Source organism: Motacilla alba, chromosome 17 (assembly GCF_015832195.1).
Source record: "Motacilla alba alba isolate MOTALB_02 chromosome 17, Motacilla_alba_V1.0_pri, whole genome shotgun sequence".
Classification (NCBI taxonomy): Eukaryota; Metazoa; Chordata; class Aves; order Passeriformes; family Motacillidae; genus Motacilla; species Motacilla alba.
Window position 1 is genome coordinate 3,568,320 of NC_052032.1, and position 17,634 is coordinate 3,585,953.

A 17,634-nucleotide genomic window follows, 5' to 3' on the forward strand; every position below is an offset into this window, starting at 1 on the left:
GGCATTTGGGGAAATGGGTAAACTGAGGGCTTGCCTCTTCCCCAGGCACTGAATTCCTGCCAGCCCGAGCCTCCAGAGCTCCGGCTGCACGTCAGCCCAGGGCTGAGCACAGGATGCTGCCTGTGAAGGACACGGTCCCGTGGCTTCCCCTGATCCCAGAGGAAGCCCCAAGCCCTGCCACTCCTCAGTTTGCCCCGCAGCCCCGCAGGGTCACAGCAGAGGGGGTTTTTGTCATCCCTAAAGCAGGTTCATGACATCAAGCAGAAATGGGGCTGGGATGGGGTCGGTGCTCCTGATGGTGATAGTAGCTTCAGGAAACACGAGGCAAGCCCAGGCACAGGCCAGGGGACAAATCCCTGCCTCTGGCTACCCCTGCCAGCCTGCAGCGTCTGCTCACGGCTGCAGCTGTGCCCCAAAACAGCCCTCTTTGTCCTGGAGCCCACGGGCTGCTCCGGGGCACCGCATGGGACAGAAACACACCTTTCAGCAGGTGATGCAAAACCCATGGAACACTCAGGAACCTGCCGGGGAAAGGGAAGGGGAGAGAAAAAGGGAAAGGGGGAGGGGGAAAGGGGAAGGGAATGGGGAAGGAAAAGGGAAGGGAAATGCAAAGGGAATGCAAGACAATGCAAGGCAAAGGGAAGGGAAATAAACGAAGGGAAAGGAGAAGAGTAGAGAAAAGGGAAGGAAAGGAAGGGAAGGGAAGGTGAAAGAGAAGGGGAAGGGGCTGATCCTGCAGCAGTGCTGCCTGATCAGGGAAAGGGCAGTGAACAGCTCGCGTGTGCCGAAATGACACGTAACAACCGGATTAAACAAAAACAAACAAAAAAAACCCCAACCAAATCCCAAAAACCAAAAAAAAAAACCCCACCAAACAACCAAAAGAACCCCAATCCGAAAAGACATTCCTGCTTCCCCTTTGTAACTTTTAAGCTTTCCTTTCACAACGAGCCGCAGCACAGGCCCGGCAGACCGAGCTCCGTCCCGGGGCCCCTCCCCTCCGCCACAGCCCCCCCCCGGGCCGGTGTCGCTGTCCCCCCCGGTGTCCCCCCACCCCGGACTACATCTCCCGGCAGGCCCCGCGGGCGCGCTCACGTGACGCGCGGCGCGCGGCGCACGCCGGGAGCGGCGCGGCCCGGAGCAGCGGCAGGTGAGGAGCGCGCGCGGGGCCGCGGCGGCGGCGGCGCCCCCTGCAGGGCGGGGCGGGCACGGCGGGACCCCCGGGGGGCGGCGTGAGGGGACGGCCGGGCCGGGCCGGGATGGACGGGAATGGCGTGGAGGGGATGGAATACAGGGGACGGAACGGCGGGAAGGGGAGGGGGCCACCGGGCCGCGCCCCGCCGCGCTGAGCGGTAGGAGCGAGGGGGCCGCCTCGCCCCGTTGCCCCCGGCAGCAGCGCGGCGGCCGAGCAGAGGGGGCTCCGGCGGGCCCGCTGCCATGGAGCCCCCGCGGCTGCGGGCAGACGGAGCCCGGGCGGCGGCTCTGTGCGGGCACGGCGGGCAGGCTGCGGCTCGGGTCACTCCGTGGCCGCCCCGTCCCTGCAGGGCCCGGGGCAGGCCGGACGGGCTCCGGGCAGCCTGGGCTGGTGGAACGCGTTCCCCCTGCCACGGCACGGCTGCGATCCCGACAAGGTTAAGGTCCTTCCGACCCAAACCCTTGGATTTTTCAGTGAAACCCCCCCTCCCCCGCACACCCAGGGGCTGTCCTGCTGGTTTTGTTGTTGTGATAACTGCTGTCAGCAGCGCTTATTTTGCAGCATTACCCCGTTATTTTCCCTCGTTAATGGCACGAGCTCTGAATTACAAGTGGAGCCGGTGTTCTCACCGCAGACGCTCACTAAAAACTACCGGGTGACAAGAGAAACCACGGCAGGAAATTTCTTCCCAATGTAAGGAAACCAAACTCGCATAATTCACGGTTTTATGGCTTGATCCTCAGCTGAGGCTTTCTCTAATACCCTGCTCTGCGTCAGAGGAACTGCCCCGGGAGGGACCGACACGCTAGAACAACTCGCTGTTAAGGAAACTTCCATGGAGGCACAGCCGAGTGTGAGAGGGAGATAAAACGAAAAAAACCACGTCCCATTACTAGGGCATGCTGACATTCCAATAAAGGGGGTTATATATGAAAAGAATGTCATACAAATCAGCTCTCAAAAAGCCCAGCCTGATTTAAAATCCCATCTGCTGTTGTTCTTTAATGAAAATACTTGTTTTAAAGGTAGCTTTTAATGTAACTCTCAGTACTTGGTGCCTGTGCTGCTCCCTTGTCCTTCCCTAAGCGAGTCTTTTGACGTGTTTCCAAGGAAAGTAAGAATAATGAACCTGGTATCCCGTGTTTCATTATTTAAAACCATTTAAAATCACAGATTTTTCCTCCCTCAGAGGAAGGTTTCTGTTCTCCATGGCAGTGCCCAGGTTTCTGCTTCCCCAGGGCCAGGGCCGTGCTACTCAACCTGCCACTGTTGGGCTGATCCCAGCGGTGCCTGGAGATACTGTCATGCCACTGAATCCCTTCCTGAAATACGGGCTTTAATGATTCTGAACTGCAGCTGACAAATTAAAATTAGGGGGCTTTTTTTCTTTTCTACATGAGCATAAAGAACTTTTCTTCCTTGCAGCTGTTTTTCTGCAGAGGAGCACACAGCAAACTGAAATACACAGAGTCTTTCCCAAAGAGAAAGGCAGCAGAGCCAGCAGGGAAGTGAGAATGCTGTGTGCATGCAGCCATTTCTGAGAGAGAGCTGTGTGTTCACATCCCTCTGCCACTGTCTCTTCATTTCAAAGACTTAACTACTTCCTTCTCCTCCTCCTCTTCCCTAGAAGAAAGGTTTTCTTCCCTATTTTTTAGTGGCTAACCAGTACAATAACAAAGGATTTGAAACCCAGTCTAGTGAATAATAACTTAATGATGTGAGCCCTGTTCTGTTCCTTTTGAATGGATGGCTGCTTTGGCAGGAGAGCTGCTGGGATCTGCTCCCTGCTGGGAGGGATGTGAGGGTGGAGAAACCTGGATTGAAGCTGAACAGCAACCGGAGCGGTGTAAAACTGAACCAGGGGACAAGAACGAGGTCAGCGTTGTGAGATTGTGAAACGAGGAGAAATTAAATGCAGTTAAGCTGAGTTCAGGAGCTAATAGTGAACGCCGGGAGTATGTTTGCAGTTCAGATGTTTGGAGTTGTCTGTTAGCTCCATTATTGCTAATACCTGCCTGAGCTGTGTTTAACTGGCGTGAAGCATGGTGCAGCATGGCAGAGGTTGCTGAGATGCACTGGCATCAAACCTTCTCTGTTTTCAGCGTGCACAGTCACCCCCAGAATGAGTAGAAGCTGACAGAGCATTCCTGCTACTTTCACTTCCTCTATGAAAGCAAATGTATGAAACCTTGAAAATGTGTTTTGGCTCTCTAGCAAAGCAGAGTGAACCAAGCACATTCATTTTGTTGGTATCTGATGTCACATCTGAATGCAGGTCTCCAGAGGTGATCTATTAATGTCCTAAAGCATCGCACCATCTGGTTCCTCCTTTGATGTGCAACATTTTGAATGCCTGGTTTAATCTCCCTGGGTTTCAGTAAATTATGTAAACTCAGAGGCTTGGCAGCAGGAGATGGGCGCCATGAGGAGATGATTCAGTCATCAATATCTACTGGGCTTCCATATTGGTGCCATTACACTTCTTTCAGTGCTCCTTTACAAATCTTGCGAGTGAATAATTCATCGCACTGGGAGCTGCAAGTTAGTTTTGAAATTTGCCCACCCTGAGATTGGCTATGACTAATCCATCCTTCCCAACATGGAAAAGCTAACTGGGTTTCTTTTTCTGCAGGGTTAGGCGATAAGTCAGAAATAAATTGCATGTATACATAACTGCTGGTGGTGACATAAATCACATTTCCCTTTTTTCTCCCTGGACAGAATCGGAGCACCTTGGAATAGATGTGAGCACAAGGCACTGTGCAGGATAAAGCTGCCTTGGAGCACCATGGCTGCCGCCCCGTATCTCAACTCGGACGCGCTGCGAGAGGTCCTGGAGTGCCCCATCTGCATGGAGTCCTTCACCGAGGAGCACCTGAGGCCCAAACTGCTGCACTGTGGGCACACCATCTGCAAGCAGTGCCTGGAGAAGCTCCTGGCAAACAGCATCAACGGGATCCGCTGCCCCTTCTGCAGCAAGATCACGCGGATCACCAGCTTGGCTCAGCTCACCGACAACCTCACCGTGCTGAAGATCATCGACACGGCCGGCCTGGGGGAAGTGGTGGGACTCCTCATGTGCAAGGTCTGCGGGAGGAGGCTGCCGAGACACTTCTGCAAGAGCTGTAGCTTGGTTTTGTGTGAGCCGTGCAAGGAGGCTTCGCACGTGCCCCCGGGACACAGAGTCATGGCTATCAAAGAGGCTGCTGAGGAGCGTAGGAGGGAATTTGGGACGAGGCTTGCCAGGCTTCGGGAGCTCATGGGTGATCTTCAGAAAAGGAAAGCTGCTCTGGAGGATGTTTCAAGAGACCTGCAATCCAGATACAAAGCGGTTCTGCAGGAGTACAGCAAAGAGGAGCGCAAGATCCAGGAAGAACTGGCCAGGTCACGCAAGTTCTTCACCACCTCTCTGACCGAAGTGGAGAAGATAAATAACCAGGTGATGGAAGAGCAGGCTTACCTGCTGAACTTAGCAGAAGTGCAGATAATGTCTCGCTGCGACTATTTCCTTGCCAAAATAAAGCAGGGGGATATAGCTCTCCTGGAGGAGGCAGGAGATGAGGAAGAACCAGAACTGACCAACAGTCTCCCGAGGGAGCTGACTCTCCAAGAGGTGGAACTCCTTAAGGTGAGCCATGTGGGACCACTGCAGATTGGGCAGGTGGTGAAGAAACCCCGGACCGTTAACGTGGAGGAATCTCTCATGGAAAATGCTGCATCCTCCTTCAGGGAGCCTGACCTGGTGCAGGAGGAGCCCAGCTGCACCCCCCATTCCTCGCCAGCCAAGCCAAGGATACCTGAAGCGGCCACCAGCATCCAGCAGTGTTCCTTCATCAAGAGGATGGGCTCCAAGGGCAGCCTGCCAGGCATGTTCAACCTCCCTGTGAGCCTGCACGTCACCAGCCAAGGCGAGGTGCTCGTGGCAGACCGGGGCAACTTCCGAATCCAGGTTTTTACCCGCAAGGGCTTCCTGAAGGAGATCCGCCGGAGCCCCAGTGGCATCGACAGCTTTGTGCTGAGTTTCCTTGGAGCAGACTTGCCCAACTTGACCCCCCTTTCTGTCACCATGAACTGCCACGGGCTGATCGGTGTGACAGACAGCTACGACAACTCTGTCAAGGTGTACACTATGGATGGCCACTGCGTGGCGTGTCACCGCAGCCAGCTGAGCAAGCCCTGGGGCATCGCCGCGCTGCCCTCGGGCCAGTTCGTCGTCACCGACGTGGAAGGGGGCAAGCTCTGGTGCTTCACCGTGGACCGTGGCGTGGGGGTGGTGAAGTACAGCTGCCTGTGCAGCGCCGTGCGCCCCAAGTTTGTCACCTGCGACGCCGAAGGGACCATTTACTTCACTCAGGGGCTGGGGCTCAACCTGGAGAACCGGCAGTACGAGCACCACTTGGAAGGAGGCTTCTCCATCGGCTCTGTCGGCCCAGATGGGCAGCTGGGACGCCAGATTAGCCATTTCTTCTCTGAGAATGAGGATTTCAGGTGCATTGCTGGGATGTGTGTTGATTCCAGGGGAGACCTGATCGTTGCTGACAGCAGTCGTAAGGAAATCCTGCATTTTCCGAAAGGAGGAGGCTACAACATCCTAATCCGGGAGGGACTCACCTGCCCGGTAGGTATTGCTGTTACTCCCAAAGGGCAGCTGCTGGTGCTGGACTGTTGGGATCATTGCATTAAGATCTACAGTTACCACCTGAGAAGATACTCCACCCCTTAAAGGCTTGGTTGCAAGCAAAGCCTGTCTTGGCAGTGGAGATCCTTGCAGCCTCCTTGCAATCCGACAGGAACCAGTGTCAAGCCTTCGGGAAGATTGTGCCATAGCTGAAGGGGATTTGGCATAGAGGTCATCACGTTCTGTGTTTAGAAACAAAATAGCTTTTGTGGTGGTGGTGGTGGTCTGCTTTTTCTTCTTCTTTTTTATATAAAACCCCTACAAGTAAGAACAAGCGTGACGGAAAGGATCCATCCTTTGCAGTCTTGGTTCTTGTGACTAGTCACTCCGTAAACCTCTTCACCTCCTTATGCCACACATCTCCTACACTTCCAGCTTCAACCATTGCATCTTTCTTTGTGCCATAAACACTGACTGACTGCTCTAAATCACCTTCCCTTAGAGAACTAGCAGAGGCAATCCTGTGGCACTTGCAAGGAACTGGGTAGCAGTTGTCTGGGCAACTCCTAGAGAGAGCAATTTGTGCTTGCAGCACTGCATAAAACGAAATGGCCACTTCAGCTGCACGGAGATGAAGCTTTGCTTCCACGCTGACGAGGCAGGGTTGTCTCTCCCATTTTTCTGGTGTTCAGGAGATTGCCCCGTCGTGCCATTTGTGAATTGTGTCTGTTCTGTGTGAAGTGAGTACTGTGCAATCGTGGGAGACCGAGCTGAGCCAGAAAATTGCCCTCTTTATTCCTGAGTTGTAAGAAGACAGGGGTTTTATTACTAATCAGAGTTCTGCTAGATAGAGGGGGGTTAAAAAGGGAGGGGGCTGGAGGAAAAAGAAAAAAAAAACGAGGGGAAACCTAGGGTTGCTGTTTACTGTTGTTTCACTATTAAATGTATCCTGGAAACTCTCTTTGGAAGGTTTATCTGGTACCTAAAACTTCCTGGGGAAGGGGGGAAGAGCTGGGGGAATAAGACTGGGAGATTGTAGGAAATGAGATTAAATGCAACGTACTGTATGTTCACCTTCACTACTCTGCATTCCAGACCACTGCATTTAGCAACAGGTTTCCACTCATCTGCACCTCCTCTGTGCAAGTTCCTCACTTCTGAGATAGGGATGGGCAGGGGGGACCATTTCACTTTTTATTTTTTAAGATTTGGAAGCATCCATCAGTGGGGATGCCTTTTTTCCCCTTGCACAGCAAAACACTAGATTCCTCAGATTTTTTTTCTTTTTATAATTCTTTTTTTTTTTCCACGACACCAGCAGGCACCAGCGTTTCTGCTCATCAAGGCTTTGGGCCAAATGAAGCACAAAACTGCAGCTGTGTGAACCACGGCCCCCACAGTGCTGCTCTCCTGGCTGATAAATGTGTACCTCAGTGTGGTGCTGCTCGCCCAGAATAGTTTATTGAAGGAAAGATGCATTTAAATAGGGCACAGTGGTAGCATGTTAATCTGCCACAGATAATAGTTACACTGCAGTGCATTTATTTGTTGCCATCAACAGCGTAGTTGCAAATTTGGGGCCACGACAGACAATATAAAAGCTATTTTTATAGTGGCTGCCATGCTCCAGCAAATTGTTTGCTACTTGTCCTACAACATGTTTGCAACAGGTGATTTTTTTTTTTTCTTTCAGCCCATATACTTTTCCCTGCTGAAACTGCAAAGGGAAACAGGTTGGTGAGCTGCTGCTGCTCTAGCTGGATGTTTGGCAGTTAAAGGGATTGCAGAAAAAATGCAGGAAGCAGATTTTAGTGGGATTTGAGGGGTTTTTTTCCCTCTCTTTGTTATGCTCAGCCAGTGCTGAAGGAGTGAGCACACAAACACAGCTGTGTGATGGAGCTTCCATCAGGGCAACTTCCAGTTTCTCCTGCTATAATGTACTGGAAAAAGCTTGTGGAGAAGGGAGCTAAGACACGAGGTGGTTGATGGTGCTGAGGCAGCCCCCTTCCCTCCTGAGCTGCTCTGTGTGCTTGCCAAGGCTGCCAGCTTTCACATTGCTATTCACATTCCCTGCTTATCTGTTTTGGTGGGAGGGGGCAGTTGCCCAAGGCATGTGACAGCAATCTGAGGAGCCTTTCTCATCTTGGATATGTGTTTTGGGGAAGTGGTGGTGATGATTACGATTACTGGGCTGTGCTGCAGTTGATGACATTGTAACTGAAGGCATTTTTCCAATCTTATGGCAGTGGCAGTTCCTCTCCTTCTGGTTTCTTTTAAACATTTCTCCTGCTTCCAAGAACTGCTCCACACAGGAGACTACTGTGGACCTGAATAATTAAAGCAATATTATCTATGATAATATGTACCTCTGTAATATTCTGTTCCCGTTGATTTTTTTTTTTTGCAATAAACAGCACAACTACTAGCAATAACATTTCCTGGAGTGCTTGAAAAAAAAATTAAAAGGAAAAACTTAAAAGGAAAAAAAATTAAAAGCTGGTGCAGTAAACTGAGCAGTTGGTTACTCCAGCCTGTTCCTGGTTACAGAGTTCAAACAAAGCGTCTGTCATCTGTTTCTCACTCAGAGGATTAAGAAAATAACACCACCCTGTGAGGCACTGCTGGGCCAGGACACTGCAGTCGGCGCCTGGGGCTCTGTCTTGCCTGCAGCTCTTCCAGTCTGAGGTTTCAGGGAGAAAAGGGAAAAAAATAAAAACCTGCTGTCCATCACCCAGGGTCTGCACATCCCCTGACAGAACTCGACTGAGATGATTTTACAGAGCTCTGCTTGCTGTGGTGCTCCCGCACAGTGTCATGATCATCTGCCAAACGAGGTGAAATGGAGTAATTAAGGATTATGTTGAAATAGTTTGGCTCCTGCTCTGTATCTGGAGGAAGAGCTTGTCTGGTCATACGTATGTGTTTGGTTTTTAAAGATTGTGTAATAAAGGAAAAATTGATCCAATTAAAAGTGCATTGCAAACGGCTCATTTTCTTATTAAAACACTTCATCTTCTCCCCTCGGTGGCAGATTGGATTTTACAGCCAGCAGGGATTAGATTGGGAACACAGTGGCTACGAGACCCTTTTATGTGTCGGGTTGCCAAGGAGAAATCTGATCCTGGCAGGCTCGTGGAACTTTTCCTGACACTTCCCTACCCACCTTTATAAACAAATGCTGTGGTTTTGTACCTTAACTCACACTGCCTCGAGGGCAGTATCTCCCTTGTCGCCTGATGTCTCAGAAGTCTGGTTTGAGTTCACTGGCTCCAGGAGCTCAATTCTATGTGGGAGCCTGGCTGAAAACTCCATGCCCTGTGTCCCTGGCTCATCCATGGTCTGCCAGTGGGGACCTGGGGTGCAGCCAGGTGACTGGACACAGCGGGAGCTCACCTAGAAAACCCCACTGTGAGGGTATAAAACACCTGGGTTCCTCTGTTTGTAGTCCCCCTCCTTGGAGGCACCAGCTCAGGCTGTTCTGATGTTGCACCGTGATTAAATTATTTTTAGATCAAAACTCTGCCATGGGAGCTGAGCTGGTGGGGAAGCCTGCTGTGACTGAGTGTGGAGGGTGTGGCTGTGAAGGTGCCCTGACCCCAGCTCAGATGGTGCCAGAGGGGGTCCTGGATGGTCAGCAGGGACATTTCCTCTGCAGGTACATCCACAGCATCTCCTCCCTCGGCAGCCACCTGCCTGATCTGGGTGAAGGATTTCATCACTTGGGCTCATCTCAGCTCTTTAAGCAGGTATGAATTTCTGGTTTATCAAACATTATTCAACCCTCGTGTGGTGCTGTTACACCTACCCTGTAGCTTTATCAGGGGTTTTGATTTCTTAGGGCAGAACAGCTGAGCCCCGGACATTGTTCTGGGCAAAACCAGGAGCCAGGGGATGAAGGCATGAGGAGGAGAGCCTGTTCCTCATCAAAGGGGGTAGAGCTACAAAAGTAAAAATAAAGCCAGATGCTTTGAGTTGTTCCTATTGTATAGCTTAAGTGATTTTTCTGGGTCATTACTCAATGTGAGGATTTAAAGTTATTTCATTTTGCACAACTAATTACTCAACTTGCCTGGCAATTCTGGATTACAATGAGAAGTGCAGAAGGTCATTTAGCAGACTTACTCACAGCACATGTTCTAGTCTAAACTAAATTTCATGACAACCAGCTAGATTGTTTTACCTCCTCCAAACAAAATGTTGAAATCTGAGGGTTTGAAACAATGACATTAACCAAGCAATTAAGAGTGTTAAGAAGGTAATAGAGTGGTTGTACATAGGGACAGATCTCAAAACCAGGGACATTCTGTGTGTTCTACTTCTGACCAAACACATATAAGGGAAACCCATTATGTCCTTTAACAGCTAAAAAGTAGCTTTACAGCTTTCTAAATGCACCTGATTGCATCTAGGAAAGGAAAACTACAGGTTCCTGCAGACTAGTTCAATCTTAATTGTGTTAATGGCAGTATCAGGCCTGAAGGGAGACAAATGGAGCCTTGAAAGGACAGGAGGGAGCCACAGGCCTCACTCCGAGGAATGTGGACTGCTGCTTTAGCAGAGCTCCAGGCTCTGTCCTTAATTTCGTGAAGGGTATTTGTGAAGATCTCCTGTCAAAACTGCTGAGTTCACAAGAAAGCATGAAAGCTGTCACCTCTTACAGGTAAATGCAGTTCATGGAGTGTTGTCCGAGAGAAGAGAAGCAAGTACTGGGCAGGGCAGGGAGCAGAAAGGCTTAGGGAACGTGACAGGACCTGCCAGAACACAGCCCCTCCAGGGACTATTCCCATAAATGATCGATTACTGAGAGGGAACATGAACATCTCTCCCATCTGCAGCAGCCACAGGCTGAGCTTGCTGAGCACTCAATGTGGCCAGGGAGCCTCAGCCAAGGAAACTCTATCTAGAGATCATAGGAAATTCAAGAAAAACAAACATTTCCCTCACTGCAGACCTAAAGTAACCTCCCAGCTGGGCAGTGAAACCCTCTGGATCTCCCCCACCCAGGCACACACATCCTGAGCCCATCAGCATCCCTTCCTGCCTCCCAGCTGGGCTTCTCCAGTGGGAACTGAAACAGCTCTTGCAGAAATCTCACCAGGGCTGTCAGATTCTGCTCTCAGAGCAGCTCTTCCCCTTCCCTAAGCAAGCTCTTCTCTCCCTCACCAGCCAGAACGAGGAACCACAGACCAACCAACCTCTGAGGAACTTCTATCTGTGAATGAAATGGTTCCCAGCAGGGGCATTTGCTGGATGGAGGGATCACTCTCTTGCCTGATGTACAATTCTGAGTCTCTGAGGTGAGGTGACTCCCAGCCTACACCTCAGGTTTATTATTATGGCACTGTGTGCTGAGGAATAGCCCAGTTTGGGTCAGCTGTCCTGCCTGTGTCATCTCCCAACACCTCATCCACCCCAGCCTAGTGACTGTGGGGACAGAACAGAGGAAAAGAAGAAGTGTGGATGCCATGGAGGCACTGCTCAGCAGCAGCCAGCACTCCAGGGTGTTCTCCACACTGGTTTCTCCAGAAATCCACAGCACCACTGTGACAAAGTTCCTCCATCCCACCAGGCCCAGCACATTCTTACACACAGCTGGAGCTGGCTGGGGACATCATGTTTGTCCCAGCTGCCAAATGAAGGTCCTCACACAACTGCTACCAACTTAATGAGGCACCATCAGTGTTAAATGCTGGCTCCATCGGGGAAGAAAACCGATGCAGGCTCCCATGGCACAGATCAATGGCTGGGTCGATCTCAAGGTCCCTGCTTGGAGGCCACTCAATGTGTCAAAGCATTGCTTGGCTGCACAGAGCCAGAGCAAGCAGCCCAAAAAAATGGGCTTTTAATCACTCTGCATGCATTAAAATTGGAGTTTGCTTTGGTGTGCTGACGGACTGAAGCTGTTCCTGTGAGGGAGCCTGGGGGATGCTGCCACGCCTGCCCTGAAGGAGCGCAGTGCTGGGTGTGCACAGCTGTGCCACCGTGCCTCTCTGGCTCTGCATGGCAGGATGCACTCCTGCAAACCCTTAGGAACAAAGGCAGGCTGCTCTGTCACCTCATTTCCCCCCACATACTCCTCATCCACCTGCAGGAAGGGAACACTTGTCACTGCTCCGGGCAGAGCAGACTGTCCCCTCCGCGCTGTCCCTGGCCAGAGGTGGAGCCCTGTCCCTGCCCTTGGCAGGAGGGACAGCTCTGCAGATACTGTCCCACGTCACAGGCTCTGGGGCAGCTCCAGGCCGGCTCAGAGCCAGTGCCTGCCCTGGCACCAGCAGCGTGAGCTTCTCTTCAAAACCATGTTTTCAATTAGGGCTGGAGCGCAGATTGTGCCTTTATTGTTGGAGGCCTCCTCCTGAGGCCCGGCGATTGATTTATGAAGTTGATTAAAATATTAAAATAATTTTGTGCAGTGCTGCAAACACCCCGTAATGTGCATTCTTCTCAGAGCTGGTGCTGTTCCAATTAGCTTGAGACTCTTCTCTCTCCCTCCTTTTGTGACCTGTTTTGTCCACTAACAAATTACAGTTATTCTGGCCCTGCTTTTATATTTCTTAGAGCTGATGCATATGTGTGCTCACTGAGCAGCTCAGAACGGGATGGTGAGCAGCGGGGAGCCCGGCAGGCCAGAGCTGTTCTGAGAGGAGAAGGCATCCAGAACTGTCTAGCTGGAGCTATTTATTCCTCTCTGCCTTATGTCGCTGGCAAAACCGAGGGTAAATCAGTAGAGAAGTTGGGAATAAAATTCATCTACCATGAACAACAAGCTCTTTCTCTTGGCTAACTGGGATTTCCCTGGGACAGAGCCCTGGGTTTCCCATGACACCTTCTCTGTCCACAAGCTGATCTCCCCAAGAGTCCTGAACATCCTTAATGTCCTTCCAAGAGCATTTTCTGGCCACCAAAGAGCTGAATACAACACTGGGTCACCTCTGCACTGCCCACAGCCCCAATGTCCAACCTCACCGACCCCACCAGCTACCAAAGGCACTGATGGAGCCATGCACAAAACACAAGGTCAGGGCCAGCACCTGGTGCCCAAATGTTGCACAATCAGGAGTGAAAAGTTTATGTCCAGGCATTACATGCAACCCCTCAGGGGATCCCTGGAGTACTACAAGTGCTTTGGTACTTCACAGGCACTGGGAAAGGATGCTCTGGATGCCCCACAAATGCCAGGGCAGCCAGGCACAGCTCCAGGAGTGGGGGCAAGACCCAGGTGGGGAGCGAGGGATCCACCTCGGCCAGCTGCATATCGTGGACTAAAAAGGAAATTATTCTGTCACTGAGGCACTGCTTTGCCTTCAGGCCCTGTGCCACCCCAGGGCTTTGTGGCTGAGCGCTGAGCCACTGCTGCCCCTGACAGGGAGTGAAGGAATGGGAGATATTTCTCCACCAGATCAAGCACTGCTCATGTCCCCTCTGGCCCCAGCATCGTGGAACAGCAGCAATGCTCATGCCAGGCCTGGACTGCAGCAGCTGCCTCACATTCCCACCTCTCATTCTCCTGAGAAACCCTTGTCTGGGTTTGGTTTGGTCCCAGGCGATGGCACTGGGACCATGGGGTCTGCTCCCCACCAACACATTTGCCCCTGGATTGCAGGGAGTGCTCGCAAGTGATTAATAACATCATGAGTACATAAACAACCCACCTCCACGTGCCTTCTCCTGCTAAACAGGGGCATTGCTATGGCAAACTTCATTTATCACTATTTAAAACCCAAACAAACGAGCACAGGCTGTTATAAATATGCTTACAAGACCAGCTACACTGGGGGAACAGAGAAGAAAATGAGCCAAGAGCAAGGGAGGCAGTGTGTGGGAGAACACCTCTCTCTGCTGGGTTCCAGAGAGTGAGGCTGCTCCTGGCAGTGCCACCAGAGCAGGACGCAAGTGCCCCGATGACCTCTGTCACCATCAGCCCTAAGGTGGGCTCTGTGATACACCACAGATATTTTTTGAATAGAAAATATCAGATCCAAGGCATGTCCCCGACTCCCTGGAGGAGAGAGATGAATTGGCAAATGGAAGGCTACAGCGATAAGGGAGTTTTTATAAACATAACCTAATTGTATTACTTCAAAGTCCTGAAGTTTATTGCCCTGTTTAATGATGTGTCTCGTTATTTATGGTGTAGCACAATGAGTCTGCAATTGATTTAATGCACTTCCTTAAAGACTGTCATTGTCACAAGCAATAAAACAAAGCCATTCTGAGACAGCTCATTTATGTCACATCTCCATCAGCTGACCCCAGGCAGGGGAGGACCACCGTGGGGAAGGGAATCACCTTGGGCAAGGATGGAGCCAGAGGGTGGAAGCTGAAGGGCAGGAGCAGGCAGGGTGGCTCAGGGATGCTGCCAATGACACGTGCCAGCTGACACTGGGCACTCAGTTTGGGACAAGCCTCCTGCCTGAGCCCGCCAGCATGGTGATGGTGTATGCATGGGAAAGGGGGTGATGGATGGAAACCAGCACATGACACCTGATGTTTGTGCCCCTGCCCATTCCCACCACCCTCCTCACCTTTCTGGTACTGGAGCCAGAGCTGCTGCTGGACCTTCTTGCTGGGGAAGTGGATGGTGCAGCTGAACTCGGAGCCGTAGAGCGCCTCCGCGATGTAGTGCGAGCCAAACTGCTGGATGAAGGAGAGCAGCTCCTCCCGGCTGCTGTCCTTGTTCAGGATCTTCAGGATGTTTGCAAAGCCTGCGGGAGGGAGGCAGGGGGTGGGCAGGTCAGCCAGGCAGGGCTGGCAGCCACAGCCCAGGGGAAGGAGCCCCAGAGGTTCCCTGCTCAGGTCGTACAAGGCCCCACATGGGTGCAGTTCCTCCTCTTTTGCCTCCACCTGATCCTTTGGAATCCACGACCTGTTATTACCCAGGCTGAGGCTCTGACTTCCTTCTATGATTCCCCTCCCTAAGAGATTTCTCAGATCATTTTACAGGGATGTGCACATGAACACGTGTGCACACACAAACACACACACACACTCCATCCTTGCCAGCTCGTCTGCTCTTCAGCCTGCTGGCACATCAACACTCTCCCCAGAGGATGTGCTTGGCCTTTGCTTGGCTGTATCCACAACCAGAGACGTTCCATCCCTACTGCAAACACCCAGCACAACCGGTGGCTATTTTTGGGAAAGCTGGAGACAGCCCAGGGGGACAAGCAGGGCTGGGCTGGTGGCAGCTCTGTGGATGTGCAAAGGTCAAGGCGTCACTTGAGCAACATCCATACAGACAGCAGGGACTTCTGGCACGGGACAAGGACATGGGCCCTTGCTGCTCTGTGGAGGTGAACTATCCTGGAGACACTGGTGACTTCACAGCACTTCAGCATCACTTAGAGCTGGCTGAGAGCCCCGTTTTGGTTCAGTGGTGGAACGGAAAACATACTGCAAGAAAATACGTCATAACTGTCACCAAAATGAGATTATCTGGCTGGTTGCTCGGTTGGTTTATTGAAAGAGAAGGTTGTTCTAATAAAAAAGCCAGAAGAATTCATTTTGAGCTGAACCCACTTTTTTTTTTCAGCTCTGAGCGGGTTATTTCATTTTGGGACTGTGCAGCCTGTTAGCACTAAATCTTTTTTTTCTTTCTCTCACCATGTAAAAACTCGTTGATTTTTAAATAAAAAATGCTATTTTGAAATGAAAAGGCAAAACATTTCAGGTCGCAACAAAGTGTTTCAGCATTTTTGAAACAAAATGCGTAGCTGTAAAAACGTGGCAGTGAAATGTTTTGACATTTGCAGGATCCTCCCACCCACCCCTTCTTCATCTGTGACTCCCTGCTTTATATGACCTGCTTTTCCAAGTGCTTCAGCTCCTTTTGAAACCACCTTTTTTAAGGGACTGACTGGCTTTTGTACATACACATATACACAGCCACCCCAAAACAAATCCTTCCTGCTCGTTGCTTACTGCTTTCCTCTGGGCTTTGACCTCACCTCTTGCTGCACAAACTCCCTGCCTCAGTTTCCCCTCTGAAAAAAAAGGAGGCGAATCTCCCTGCCTGCCTCTGCAGCAGTGCTGGGAACAGAGCATGGAGGTGGGAATGTCAGGGGCATGCTTGGGGCAGGAAACCACCACCCAGCCATGCAGACACCCATCTTCTCCCTGCCCCTGGAATCCCTCACCTGCAGAGAGCGTGATGGAGCTCAGCTTCACCCTGTAGAGGTTGCTCCTGACCCGCCAGTGCTGCACCATGGGGTAGCCCATGGCCTCGTCGTACTTGATGTCCCCTGCAAAGGCAAAGCAGGCGGGTGACACTGCTGACCATGCTCTGGGGAGTGCTTAATGCTCCCTCCCACCCTGCTACGTGCTGCAGGGGTGAGAAATGGGGTGGTGGAAGGGCTGGAAGCCTCACTGGTGATGCTGTGGGGTACCTGGACCAGCACTGGGATGGCTGTGACTGCTGGGAGCTCACAGGGATGGAGATGCTTCTGGGATGGACTCACACATCCCCCAGATGATTTCTGCCCCTGGCACAAAGGGGGTGCTGATGCCCCTCAGAAGCCACACTGGGGTCCAAGGGGTCGTTCCTCCTGTGCTCTGCCCTGGGACACTGACCCTGAGGGCAGCTCATACCTGTGAGGAGCTGCAGATCAGGAAGGGGCTCCGAGAGGACACCACGGCACTGCTCCTCCACGGGCAGAGGGATCACCAGGAGGCCATCAGCCAGCTGGGGGAAGTCCTTGATGAAGTTATTCTCCCTGCAAAGAGAAAAAGACAACTGCAAAGCAACGATGCAGAGCACAGCTGGGCAGCAGGGCTGAGCCACCCTGGTGGCAGCGGGACAGGCGGCTCAGGAGGACAGGGGACATCTCCTCGAGCAGGAGCCCTGCCAGGGGATGGGGGTTGCAGCCTCCCCACCAGCCAGCCTGGCTGTGCAGCCCTCTGAGATGACGCTTAATGAGCTCCCCAGGGACTGCAGCTCCATTAGCACTCCAGAAATATGGAACTGCTCTCAGCCTGGGGACCCGGCCACTGGGTTTGGCCCAGATTTTCAAAGTGGGCCCCTGGAGAGGGAGCAAGGAAACAGGAATGGCTGCTACAGCCCACAGCTGCCCCTTTCCACAGCTGCAGCATCTTCATGTGGACAGTGACCAAGCTCTGCTGGGGCTCCCCAGGCAGCATCATCACCTCTACATTCCCCCCCTCCCCTCCAGTGACTCACTCTCCAAAAGGCAGAAAAAGTATATTTTACAGACAGACACAAAAAAACCCACTCTCGTGTGCAGCTCACAGTGCAATTTTACCACACATGCAGGATCTTTTCTAACCTTGGCAGGTAAAACATTGTATAATAGGCCCCTAATGAATTGTTTCTAGAACAACGGTACCAGGGAAATTATTTGAAATGGTGAACAGACAGGTCTCTGGGAGACAAGCCTCCCCCGGTGAGCGAAATGCCTCGCGCCTGCGCCCAGGAAACAGGAGGGGGGATTTTAAATATTGATCTTAGAGCCAAAATATAGGCCAGGAGGCTTTGCATCCTCCGGGCGTGGAGACAAAAGGGCAGCAGAGCAGAAGAAAGGGAGGTTCCTGCGAAATCAGGTCAGCCCCAGGAGCTTGGGGGAGGTTCAGACTGGCACAGCCTGCCCCAGCTGCATTTGTTGTAATATATTTTCCTTCAAACAGCTGCTGATTTCACTCACCTTCCCTGGTTCTACCCCCTGTTGTCTGTCCCTGGGGGATGATCAGTCATTCTGTGGTCATCTCACAACTGGGGACACCCTGGCCACCTCCATGGGTCCCAGCACAGCGAGATGCTGATTTCAGGGAACACTTTCCTGGGGTCCTCTCATTGCTCTGGGGCCAAGAT

At 51.9% G+C, this 17,634-nt stretch overlaps 2 protein-coding genes across 3 annotated transcripts in view; one reads left to right on the forward strand and one right to left on the reverse strand.

Annotated features, from left to right (window-relative positions):
- ASTN2 (astrotactin 2) overlaps window positions 1-17,634 on the reverse strand; it is a 323,686-nt gene that overhangs the window by 101,221 nt on the left and 204,831 nt on the right. Inside the window, exons 14-16 of the mRNA XM_038156713.1 lie at window positions 16,398-16,522; window positions 15,947-16,051; window positions 14,336-14,515 (exon numbers count right to left, since the gene is read on the reverse strand). Of these exons, the coding sequence (XP_038012641.1) occupies window positions 14,336-14,515; window positions 15,947-16,051; window positions 16,398-16,522 (410 nt within the window). The remainder of the gene's footprint in view (window positions 1-14,335; window positions 14,516-15,946; window positions 16,052-16,397; window positions 16,523-17,634) is intronic.
- On the forward strand, window positions 1,253-8,799 carry TRIM32 (tripartite motif containing 32). 2 transcript variants are annotated; one of them, XM_038156307.1, is made up of 3 exons: window positions 1,253-1,888; window positions 2,958-3,070; window positions 3,917-8,799. In XM_038156307.1, the coding sequence occupies exon 3, from the start codon at window positions 3,984-3,986 to the stop codon at window positions 5,916-5,918; it is 1,935 nt and encodes a 644-aa protein (XP_038012235.1). In that variant the 5' UTR covers window positions 1,253-1,888; window positions 2,958-3,070; window positions 3,917-3,983; the 3' UTR covers window positions 5,919-8,799. The 2 variants fall into 2 exon arrangements, with proteins under 2 accessions (XP_038012235.1, XP_038012234.1); XM_038156306.1 differs by lacking the exon at window positions 2,958-3,070.

Coding starts and splice junctions, on each gene's coding strand:
- TRIM32 (XM_038156307.1), top strand. CDS start 3,984: ATGGCTGCCGCCCCGTATCTCAACTCGGACGCGCTGCGAGAGGTCCTG.